The sequence below is a fragment of the Cucurbita pepo genome, chromosome 17, assembly GCF_057944985.1.
Source record: "Cucurbita pepo subsp. pepo isolate OVF chromosome 17, ASM5794498v1, whole genome shotgun sequence".
NCBI lineage: Eukaryota > Viridiplantae > Streptophyta > Magnoliopsida > Cucurbitales > Cucurbitaceae > Cucurbita > Cucurbita pepo.
Window position 1 is genome coordinate 3,316,427 of NC_141814.1, and position 11,612 is coordinate 3,328,038.

General features: G+C 36.8%; 1 protein-coding gene across 2 annotated transcripts; it reads right to left on the reverse strand.

Moving 5' to 3' along the window:
• Positions 1-94: 94 nt before the first annotated feature.
• Positions 95-10,518, reverse strand: LOC111778259 (1-phosphatidylinositol-3-phosphate 5-kinase FAB1B). Of its 2 annotated transcripts, none has more exons than XM_023657969.2 (14): positions 10,347-10,518; positions 10,160-10,257; positions 9,961-10,050; positions 8,969-9,644; positions 7,905-8,645; positions 6,921-7,074; positions 6,442-6,786; positions 5,265-6,152; positions 4,841-5,172; positions 3,739-3,862; positions 3,491-3,658; positions 1,375-2,853; positions 824-1,090; positions 95-741 (listed from the first exon to the last, which is right to left on the reverse strand). In XM_023657969.2, exons 4-14 carry the CDS (start codon positions 9,574-9,576, stop codon positions 403-405), a joined length of 5,445 nt encoding a protein of 1,814 aa, XP_023513737.2. In that variant the 5' UTR covers positions 9,577-9,644; positions 9,961-10,050; positions 10,160-10,257; positions 10,347-10,518; the 3' UTR covers positions 95-402. The 2 variants fall into 2 exon arrangements, with proteins under 2 accessions (XP_023513737.2, XP_086975480.1); XM_087119354.1 differs by having other exon boundaries at positions 95-315; positions 395-741; positions 10,160-10,518.
• Positions 10,519-11,612: the final 1,094 nt, after the last annotated feature.

Below are 11,612 nucleotides of genomic sequence, written 5' to 3' on the forward strand. Positions count from 1 at the left end.
CCCAAAATTGTATAGCTTCCATAGGTTTTGAGTCCAATTCTTGAACTGCTAAGCATTGGGATGATACTCTTCCATACTTCAACACATACAAGTATGATTCAAAATTTGGTTTCATTGAGGTAACTTGCCTTGTAAAGTACAACAAATGGAGGTAATGTATTTTGGTGGAACAGAGGATTTTCACTGTAAATCTAGCTATAATAACACTAACCTACTTTATACAAAGATCTGAATCAAGAGGTGAACTAATATCATACCTCCTTCCTTGATGGCTTTAGCAGCAGCCTTCTTTCACAACACCTCCTAACAAATTATCTTCACGGACCAAAAAGAATGTACATAAAAGAATCGATTATTACCCAACAAGATAATGAACATAAAGAAATTCACTCACATAGATATCTACGAGGCAACAGACGCAGCATCCGATTTGCCATCCTGCGAGTTCTCGTTGCCTAAATCAGACTGAGAGTGGCTCGGAATGATAGACTGCGGAAGCCACTGGTCCGGGACCATCGGGAAGTAGGTTGTCATGGCTTTCCTGAACCTCTTCTTGTACTCCTTGGGGGAGATCACAGTTGGAGACGAGTTTGCCCCACCAAGAATGCCTGTGGCCTTCACCCAAGTCTCAAGGTGTTTGTCCCATGTATACTGTCTCATGAAATCAATGATCCCCATAACCAGTTCGTGTTTCTCCTCGTCCACCCCAACCAGCAGCGAGTAGTCCATTACACCGATCGACTGCATCGCCACACCGCAGGTTAAGCAATGTGTGAGAACGTGTCAAATGAGCGTTTACAGAAAAGCATATTTGTGAACTTACAGCAAGAAATGAAGTATCATTCCAGACAGCTCTCTCTAACAATCGTTTCGCTTTGTTTCCGACGAAAATTGGAGACGTTCGCATTGTTTCAATCAAGTTAAGGTCCAACAGAACCTTGTTTTTCCCAGTTGAATCAGCATTATAGCGTGATCTTGAAGATCCTTTTAGATCATAAAGCCGCCTAACATTCCTTCTAAACAGAAGATTCTCCATAACCAAAACGTCCATCTTTGATTCTTTCCCTCCTTTAAGATGCTTTGCCGTAACCTTCCACCATGAAACCAACAACAAAGAGAAAATTTCAGACAAGATAACCTCTCAATTATCATAAGTAAACCACAATATTATAATTGAAGTTCTTATCGAAGAGTTAAATTTTGCATTTTATCATCTCCTCCATGTAGCTGTCGAACGACGAATTAGTCATTTATAACAGACTAATACTAATCTATCTTTGAAGAGCGCGTTTTTCTCAAGAACTGGAAAACTATATAAACATAGCTACAATTTTATAACACAATGACATCTTAAAGCCCAAGGATTAGAAGTACCTGATATATTCCAAGAATCTTTGCTAGGCATGTAGGACTTCTCATACTAACTGATTCAGATAAATACTTGAAATATTCAGGTGCAAATTTGATAAATGACTCCAGTTCTGTCTTGGTGACTTGCTTAATAATAAATCGATCGTCCCAAGTTTTGGCAAAGAAAACATTACTCTTACCACCTTGGGCTCCCCACTTCTTACAACGACTAAGAGACTTTACGAAGTCGAGTTCTGAACAACAAATCCTCCTCAAAGCTTCAAAACGTTTTGCATAGTAACAGGTAACAGAATATTTTACTCCACCATGAGGGCCATAGTCTTCGAAAACGATTCTGGGATTAAGGGACTTTGGGTATAAGAGTGGATCCAAGCCAAGTGAGGTACGAGATCCAGAGATGGTTGAAAAACTATCATCCGAAGGCCCCGAAATTTTAGAAGTATCGAAGGAGAAGTCATCAGAGGACTGCAAAAATGATTCTGTGAAAGATGAGGAAGGCAACGAATCGCCACAATCTCTTGGTTTTTCTGGCTCATCAATCAGCTGGGAGTGATATTCTGGTGACATTAAGGCGTAAGCAATGATACTTGAGGGTTCATCATCAAAGACTGGAACAACAGTTTCATTTACACCAAGGGGCAAGAACAGCTTAGCTCCACCTTGAAACTCTAGCTCCCAGAATGAAGACAGAAAGACAGGATTGTGTTTTGCTAGTGCTTCAAGTTTCTGACCAGTAGCTAGAAAATTCTCATTAAATAAATAATAGAAGTTTGAGGATGCCGTCTCTAACTGACTAGCAAAGTCCTCTGTATCATCAAGTGCCTTTGAAGGAAGCGACTGAGAAACAGAATGGGTAAACCTGTCCACATTCCGATCTTCAGAACGATCATTCCGTAAAGTATCATCGATGCCTGATGAATCTGATACAGTTGAATTGGATAGAATATGAGAGTTATCTTTCGTTATTCCAACTACTGAACCATTTTCATCTGTCCATGCCGCCTCGAGTGTATCTGATAAAGTTACCAGCCTAGAAATCTGCCCATCAGCCTGAACAGTATGAACATTTGCACTTGATTCTACGGGTTCAGATGGAGCATTAATGCTTGTGCTGCATAAATCCTCTCCTTTTTGTGAATCTGAATCTCCAACTTCTTTGATTTGAATGTCAGGTTGAGCCAGGCTGGAAACAAATTCTTCTCCTTTACTTTGGCCTCCATTACACTGTTGATAGACGAGACGAGAAGATTTAAGGTCTTCTACTGATTTTCCGGTGCTGCTAATTTCAGAAAGCCTCTCTTCAGATTCCGCAAAAAAGCTGCCATTAGAGCTACCGTTGTCTAAACTGGCAGCATGGATCAAGTGCTGATCCCATACGTAAGCTTGGACGAGTAACTTCCTACGCAGATAGTTGATCTCAAGAATGTCTACAGTAACCTGGCCCTGTTTTCCTTCCCCATTCATAGTTTTATGGAGTGATTCCTTAACCACAAGTAGCAGAAGCAAGAAATTAGATATTGTATGCATGAACTATCTAAAAGTAAAAAAAAAAAGTTGCTTTACTTGTAAATTTAAGAATCAATTGTGGTGCTTAAGACACAAGAAAAGTTCTTTATGAACATGAGTTTGGTAATATCACCGAGAAGAATACATGTATGCATAAAATCACTGTCAAGATATTACTTCTTTTTCTTTTCTTTTTTTTAAATGTAATCTGAGGACAAGTCAAATTTTGTAATGCATGTGTTATATGCACAAGACAATAATACGGAACAAGAAGAGCCCAACCACTTTGGTCCATCCTAATTCCCAACTCCTAAGATACAAGCAGATAATGCAAATGAGCCATCAAAATGGTCAAAAAAAGGCATATGCACCATACAGTAAAACAGTATGAGACGAGTTCAACCACTTCGGTTCATCCTTATTCCCAATTACTAAACCGATTGAGGAGTTGAAAGAAAAACGCTTTGTCAGTCAAGTATAAAAAGATAAGCTCTGACAAATTCATCCCCTAAAGAGATTTAACTGAAAAGCACGGTGTAACCAAATTGAATTTCCGTACAAATTTAGGATGCGTGGTAAGATGTTCAAAGAGACGTCTAGTTTCGACATTCACCTCAAATTTGGCCTTCTCTTTCTGTAACATAGCCTCCAACCCAGCAATCTGGCGCCTTAGTTCCATTTTTCTCATGCTAGTAATGGTCCCTACACCAGATATTTTTTCTGCAATCTGACGAAGAGTATTCAACACTTCTGAAAATAAAAGCTCAGCCTTGTTCACCACCTGCTATGATCAGAGAATTAGATCATCCATGTGCAACAAAAATTACATCATAAACATCTCAAATCCAAAAGTTATTCCACCTCATCCTTTTCTTTTTGTATCCACTCCTGCTTCTCATAGTTGAAATCAAGTTTTGATGGCGGAAGGTATACAGAATGCACATTTATTGAAGCATAGCGAAAGCAAGCAGTCATTCTCCCATATCTGCACAAGTGAAGCAATGAGAGAAGGTAAGTTCTAAATTCTGGCCAAAGGTTGAAAAAGAAGATGCACAAGTAATTAGAGAAGGTATCTTTTCCACTTTGACTAGTTTGATATCAACATAAGTTGAAAAAAATAAGACAAGAAAGAGAACTCCTCACGATGAAATGCAATAAGAAGTGGCACCTCAGCTTCCAGAAGATGCAATTATCTTACATAACATCGAAATGAGGTGAAAAAAGTGGAGTAGCTGACATCCTCAAATTGGATGGGAGGCCTACTGTTTGGTGATGTCAAGTAAAAATTAAGTAAATTTTGATTATTTTGGTGACGTTATATGGTTTGGCAGCCTCAAATTGGATTGGAGGCCTACTGTTTGATCCTCTCCAGAGGCATGAAACACCTCGTTCCATGGCCTTTAGGTTGTTTTGTTTGTCCTTTTTTAATGAATATCTTTCTGTTTCCTATAAATTCCAATGATTTGTGGATCAAAAAGTAGGCCCTAAACCCTAAAATTTATAAAAAGTTTCTGAATCAAGTGAAAAAAGAAGGGCACAAACAACTAACACCAAGAATAATAAAGGAACCAACTTCAGCACTCAAATTGTATGGTAAAAAATGAATATGCTTAGGAGACCAAAAACCAATATATAAAATTACATATATTATAAAGAATGACCTACATAAAACTATTTATGGATTTCAATTATAATTAATATGAGATGATCTTATCAAAAAAAAAAAAAAAAAAAAAAAACAATAATATTATGAAGATGACCACTTTCATGCAAGAAATACTATGCTTTGATAACTTTAAGACTATGGTTTCTCTCTTTTTAATAACTCCTGGAGGTGCAGAGATGAAAGTGAGACACAGATTAGTTCAATTTTGTATTGCCAGGTGTTTTTTGTATATGAATATTACTGGTTTTGTAAATTTTTTTAAACTAAAATACTTGCTGATATGCCAAAAATGATTACCCGTAAAAACGAAGGCAGTCTCTATGTAAAGAGTGGCCACAGCTTGCCACTCTGCTAGCAGCAACGTGGTTAGAAAAACTGAGCTCTAAGAACTTTCCAAATGAGAGTCCCCATGCAGCATCTGACATCACTACTCTTCGAGTAGCTGGGGGAAAACCATTTTTTCGTGGGCATCGCAGGCATCTGTGCCACATCCAAATCTTCCCTTCCCTTTCACCTGGCAAGACAAGGTCTGGTAACTTTTTAACAGATATTGTGAGGGTGCCCTGTCTATGAGTATAACAATCCACATGTGCTTCGGCTGGCATGTTGCAAGAATCACATCGATAAGTCTGAAAAGGCATGAGAAATTGTCATTTTCATTATGGATTTTTAAGTTTTCGATAGAGAGAAATCTGATGTACATTAAAGTAAGACCACTCACCTGATTTAATAAATAGTCCCTTAAGAATCGACCTAAAGGTTTATCGAAAGTCCCATAGTATTTGATTCTAAAGAGATGTGACCTCTCACTGACATTTCCTTTCAGTATGCACCTTGATGATAACGAGACCAAAATACTTTGATGGTCAGAAGATGCTGAAGGGAAGTTATCTTTTCCTGTTCCCAGCTCCTCTTTAGAAGTTCCAAAGTCTTGATGGTTTTGATTATTCTGTTGCACATTTAATGGCTCTGAGCCAATTGGCTGGCTAGATCCCACTGAGCTATCATCACCTTCAGCATCGATAGAAAACTTGTCGTTCCCCAACAACTCAACAGATCCTAGTACCTGATGCTTTTGATAACCACTATTAGAAGATTCTTCCATTTCTCCCCTGGTACCCAATGCATTTCTCTCCTTAGGAGTAGGGTATGGAGAAGACTCATCACCATAAGACTCTGAATTAGTAGTCCATGAAATGGGATCAGAAGAGAAAATGGCTGCTGAATTTGCCGCAGATGAAGTTGGCCGTGAGAGCTGAGAAATAGGGCTGTTTCCTACAAAAGGTACAGTGCTATTGCTTGATAAGATTAGATCTGAGATAGGTAAACTCTTAGATCTTTGTGACTCGTCAATAGGTACGCTAGGTTGCTGCCCTGGGTAAGAAGGAAGACAGAAATCAGGCACCATTGATATGGATCTCTCAATAACAGACGATTTCAAGGGAATTGCAACAGTAATTGGGGAGTTCAAGGGAAGTTCTGGTAGAGAGGCTCTTTCATCAGCAAGAAATGATGTTTCCAAGGCTAAATGATAAGCAGCAAAAACTCCATACTGAACAACTCGCTTTGCCTTCTTCAACTCGTCCTCGTTGGCCCCTCTAAGCAAAATCTAAAGAAATAGACATACAAAAAGTTAGTACTTGAACCAACGGTCTGTAATCGCACCTCTATTCTGCAAGACGACACACCAACCAACAACCACATTAAGAAACTCATCCAGTGGACCACTGAAAAAATGAAACACTTATTTCTGCCATGCCGAAGCTCCCCCCTCTTATTTCTAGAAATTCTTGGTACATTACTTTTCATGTCCACAAAGACGTGCATGCTTTTACACATTATTTTCAGTAGAAAAGATAATACGCCCAAATTTGGTGATAGGTATATCAAGAACTTACAGTACAACCCAATGGCTTTGGGCAACCTTCAAAAAACATCAATGTCTTCACCGATCTTTTCCCTCCCTGTCCAGAAGAGCTCAGATCTTCTGTGAACCTTTCTACATGAAATGACTCACAATATCCCAACTTTGGTGATGACAGTTGATCAATCGAAGGAACTATCTGTGCACCTGTGCAGCGGGCTATACGCTCCAAAAGTGGTCTCTTGATATTGAGAACAAGCGATATATCTTTTGCAAGTAGGTACTCTTGTGCATATCTTGATACTGATTTTTCAACTAAAAGAACATCAGGGCAGTGTGCATCTATTTTTGCAACTGCCATCTTCAAATGGTCAATTTCCTATAAAGGTTTAAATCAAATTAGCACAAGACGTGAGGGGAAAATAAACAAATGAATGAATGTGTAGTACAAATTATATACAAGCACTGACAATTTGTCATTAATGACTACAGACTGAACTAAGAAGTTACAACCTGCTGCAAAAGTGTATCTAAACTCGATAAGTGATTGGAAACCCTTTGGTATTCAAGTGCACCTCCAAGAATCAGCAAGCGAGATTTCTCTATCTTTGAGGTCATTCTCCGATGAGCCACATTTTTCTTGCAAACCACCCCTTTTACCACCGAACTAAAAGAAAAGTAATTGAACTCATTGTAAGAAGGTTTGAAGAACTAGAAGTACTAACTTTTGAAATCAAAAGTATATTTAATAAGTCCCTGTACAATTTACCATTGTAACATGTGGTAAAAGTTAACATGATTGTTGAGTTCTAAATGAAGTAGTGGCAGATATGGTTTTTAAAGAATGAACAACAAATATGACAAGTACTAATAACTAAAAGACAATCATTGATATGGGGCAGGTTAAATAATGAATGACAAACATATCCTGAAAAGTGACTGTCTGGTGGTTATTGATCATTGTCACTTCGCTTCAATTTTTAATACCCACATATGTCACTATTCTGTCCACAACTTTGAAGTGGCTAACTCTCAACACAGTCAAACTTAGGAGGAAAAATAATGATACGTAAGGTTTAAGAACAATAAGAGGGAGTACAGAGAAGTCAATTTACAAATTACTCATTTTACCAGCTCTCTTAAGGGAAACGTAAACCGAAGATCCAAGAACCATTTTTACAATAGGCTTTCCCTCTAGCTCAGGAAAATGATTATAAATAACTTGTGGGCTATAATAGAAAGATGCAGAATCTTCTCACATAGAAAACTAGCAGAACTGGTAACGAAGGAAAGATAATTTCATGATGCCATGAGAAGAATCAAGTTTCATCAGTCAAGAAAAAGCAGTCAAATAGAAAGAATTGTGTAATTAAGCGTCACAAAATAAAATAGGACAATTTTTGTTATGAAAAGCCACACGCACAGGGTTAGGTGACATGAGTGAAATAAGACAGTTTTTGGACAGATGAAAAGCTATATATACACCATAAAAATTACCTACTGCGGCGAAATCCCGAAGCTATACATTTGACTTTCACATATCCGCCTGGGTCCATCTCACCGCCTCTACTCATATCTGGCTTTAGTAGTGTGGCAGCTTCCCAGGAGACGGAAGTAATTATCTCCAGCCAACTCTCTTTATCACTGATCTCACCCAAAGGAAGGTTCTCCACCTGCATCAGTTGAGCTACTAAAGCCCTAAAATGTCCATCGACAACATTCTTCATGACATTGTTGTGCTCCTCACATGAACTATCCCTATTACGATATTCTCCATTCCCAAAATTGCTAGAGTCCCGAAAATATCCCCATTCACCTGCAACATGTCCCCCATCTTCATCATCATAGAATGTTTCCATCTCATCTTCTTCATCTTCAGGTTCAGGTGGGAGCCAGAGAAGCCCATTGTTTTCAAAATCAACAGGTTCATACTGGGCATCATCCGTTAAGTCTAAAGAGGAATCCCCTTGATCTTCTCCGTAAATAAAACTTGTGTCTTCCTTTTGGTCGAGATCTGGAATTCCTTCCAGACCATGTGAGTAAAAACTTTCCCCCAAGGGAGAGCTACTTAAACTCCTGGCGTCACTGATTTCTCCATCAAGCTGCTCATTATGTGGTCCATGCTCATTGTCAATATCTTCAGATTCAGCTTGACCAAAGTAATTTGTGACTAGAGGAGAAGGCCTTGCTTCAGTGTCTGACTTGTATACACCACCATAATCATCCTTGCCAGCGCTCCTGATAACAAAGAAACCACAAGCCACATTAAGTAAAATAACCACAAAAGTTGTTTCACTCTATGCCTTCTTGCTAGAAGCTCCAACTACTGGCAACAACTACACAGGTAAAATCATATTTCAAAATGTGTGGCTCTTGTCTATTTCAGAACTATGGTCAGATGATCAACTCCAAGGTTTATACCATTAAGGTTGATCCTTGAGGTTAAATCAATATAAAATAGCGGAGGCCCTATAATAGAGGTGGTTGGAATAATCAAAATAACACAGGGATTCTAGAGGCCAAGTAAGAACCAAACTAAATGCAAACATTAGAGGCAAAACCTGTTCATGGAATGATTTTGTGGTATATCTATGCTGGAAAGAATGTCAGCGCTCCTCCCCGAAGTCGATTCACCCTGTTGATCTCTGTCTGTTAAGATAACAGGTGAATGTTGTGGGCTGAGACCAGAATGGTCTTGAGCTTGTTGGTTGGTCTCAACTGAGTAGGGCACAGAAGCAAGAGTAGTCCAATTGCTGTCAGCAGTGCCGCTAGATCTAGTACTGGACAAACTTGCTGCTGATGATGAACTGCAGGTATCCTGGATCATCACCCTGATATCATGATCTGGAGCAGCTATGCCCTGATTCCATTGCTTAAAGCAATAGTTACAAACACGAATTCTCTCCCGGTCTTCACGAGGAGTCCTTGGATTTCCTGATGGGGCAAGTATTGAGTTTGCAGTACACTTAGCACAAAATACTCGTCCACAAAGCCGGCAATGGTGTCTACGGTTGATAAGGGTAAATTGCGCGTCACAATCGTAGCATACCCGGCAGCTCTGATCAGGCATCCAAAAAGCCCTCGATACATTAGCTGATTCAGATCTCCAAGGGATCCACGACTTCCAGTTACCAAGTATATCTGTTAATGTCTTGTCGGGAGAATCCATTGACCAACAAGCCCACGATTCCGTTCATTATGACATGCTCATTTGATAGTAGTCCAAACAAATTCAATCTGAAAAAAAGAAGAACAGATCATCCAAGGGAGATAACCTTCTCAAGATTCAAACCAGCGCCCACGATCAAACTAATTCCACCTTAACGCAAAGGAAGAACAGGCAAAAGAAGAAAAAACATCGAAAAGGGAACTTCGCCTATTAGGTCTACTTCCACTCTTTGCATCAACATTAATCCTCCAACAGCGAAAGATGCAGTTTCGCCATTAAAGAACCATGCCCCAATCTCAGACATAAATTAAATCGAAAGTAAAGAAAGCGTGAACTAATTAAATCGAATAAGAACAGGGCAAGATCAAGCATCTTCTCAACTACCTTAAATGAGTTCAATCAAACTCCTCTGAACCGACCCAATACAGTTACGTCTAACTCCGATCACCTTCCACGAACACCTCCTCAATTTCTCTGTAGAAAACAAACAGAAGTTACGAAAAAAAAACTAAAAAATTCACCGAACATCTTCATCATCATCAAATTCACCATAAAACACTTGAAAGCTAAACGAAATACACACAGTGTCGAATTCCAATCGGCCTCAACTTGAACTGAACATGACCACCCCCAATCCTCCTAAACCGAAAGGAAGAAGCCAGCACAAATCAGAGTTGAGCTCTGAAGAGAAAAAACCGCGATTCACTACCAATAAAAGCTCATGAAATGACGAGCAGTTGAAGAGAGTCTAGATGATTCCGAAAACCAACCAAGATTCACCGATCACCACCACCACAGAAATCAAAATTTTGCATTCATCCAGATTAAGCACCCCTGCAAATCATTCCGCTAATTCAATGAATGATCAATTCTTAGCTAGTCAACCATGCGGTTTTCTGCATAATTTTGATTTTTTTTTTTTTTTTTCAAAAATCAGCATCAAAATAATAAAAGAGATAGAGATTAGAATAATTTTTAAGTAAACAACTACTTTCTTAAATAAATAATTATTTGGATAATATTTTGTAAGCAATTTAAATAATTTTTTCAGTAAATTAATATTTTTTTAATAAATAAATAAATATTCAGTGATTAAATGTAAGTATTAATTGCAACTAATTTTATTATAAATACTTTAATATCTCATATTTGTGTATGCATAAATAATTCACTAAAATAATAATAAAAAATCATAAATTTTTATATTCTATCTCAAAAATATTTTTAGACTTTTAAATATTTTAATACTATTTTAAACTTTACCAAATCTAAAATAAATTATTTACAGTTAGTTTTGAACCAAAAATAATGATTAATTTATTTAAATAATAATAAAAAAAATGTTTTTATCCTATTTAAAAAATAATAATTTGTTTAGTTTAAGGTATTTTAATTTTTAATTTTTTAATTTGAGTTGCAACTTTTAAATATTTTTAAAATTTATTAGGTTAACATAAATTATATTATCGTACGGTGAATTATACATATTATAAAAAATTTAACTTAATTAATTTATTTATCACTATCTAAATTATCAAATTGAATAACGTGTTTCATTAAAATTTTCTCGATACAATTGACTTCATAAATTTAATCAAAAGAGTTTATAATAAAATATATTTCTTTTTTCAATTTCCTCATTTTTAAAAATGGAAAGTCAAAGTTTGATGATAGAATATAGTTGTTAATTAGAAAACAATTAAATCACTCCACTTTAAATTTTATTTGATTTAATTATAAGATAATTTAAAATTATTAAATTGCAAATTTGTCTTCACAATTTGAAAAAATTATAATTTATTTCCAACCGTAGCGAAGAGTTTTATTGAATGAATTTCATCTCATCATAATAAAAATTTTATATTTTAAAATTATATGGACTAAATTATTAGGAACAAATTAACCGCCTTATTCTAATATTTTTTTAATGAAATATTTTAACCAAATTAAAAAATATATAAAAACAAAAATGTAAAGAATATTTTTTAGTTTTAAAAAATGATAAAGAAATTGAGTCAACGTTGAAATTAAAACAA

Bases quoted from the DNA above. Each gene is read 5' to 3' on its own strand.
- LOC111778259 (XM_023657969.2), bottom strand. From the start codon at position 9,576: ATGGATTCTCCCGACAAGACATTAACAGATATACTTGGTAACTGGAAG. The intron at 6,787-6,920 runs GTTGTAACTTCT...AAACCTTTATAG, and splicing joins TAGATACACTTTTGCAGCAG to GAAATTGACCATTTGAAGAT. The intron at 6,153-6,441 runs GTAAGTTCTTGA...CTATTTCTTTAG, and splicing joins CAAAGCCATTGGGTTGTACT to ATTTTGCTTAGAGGGGCCAA.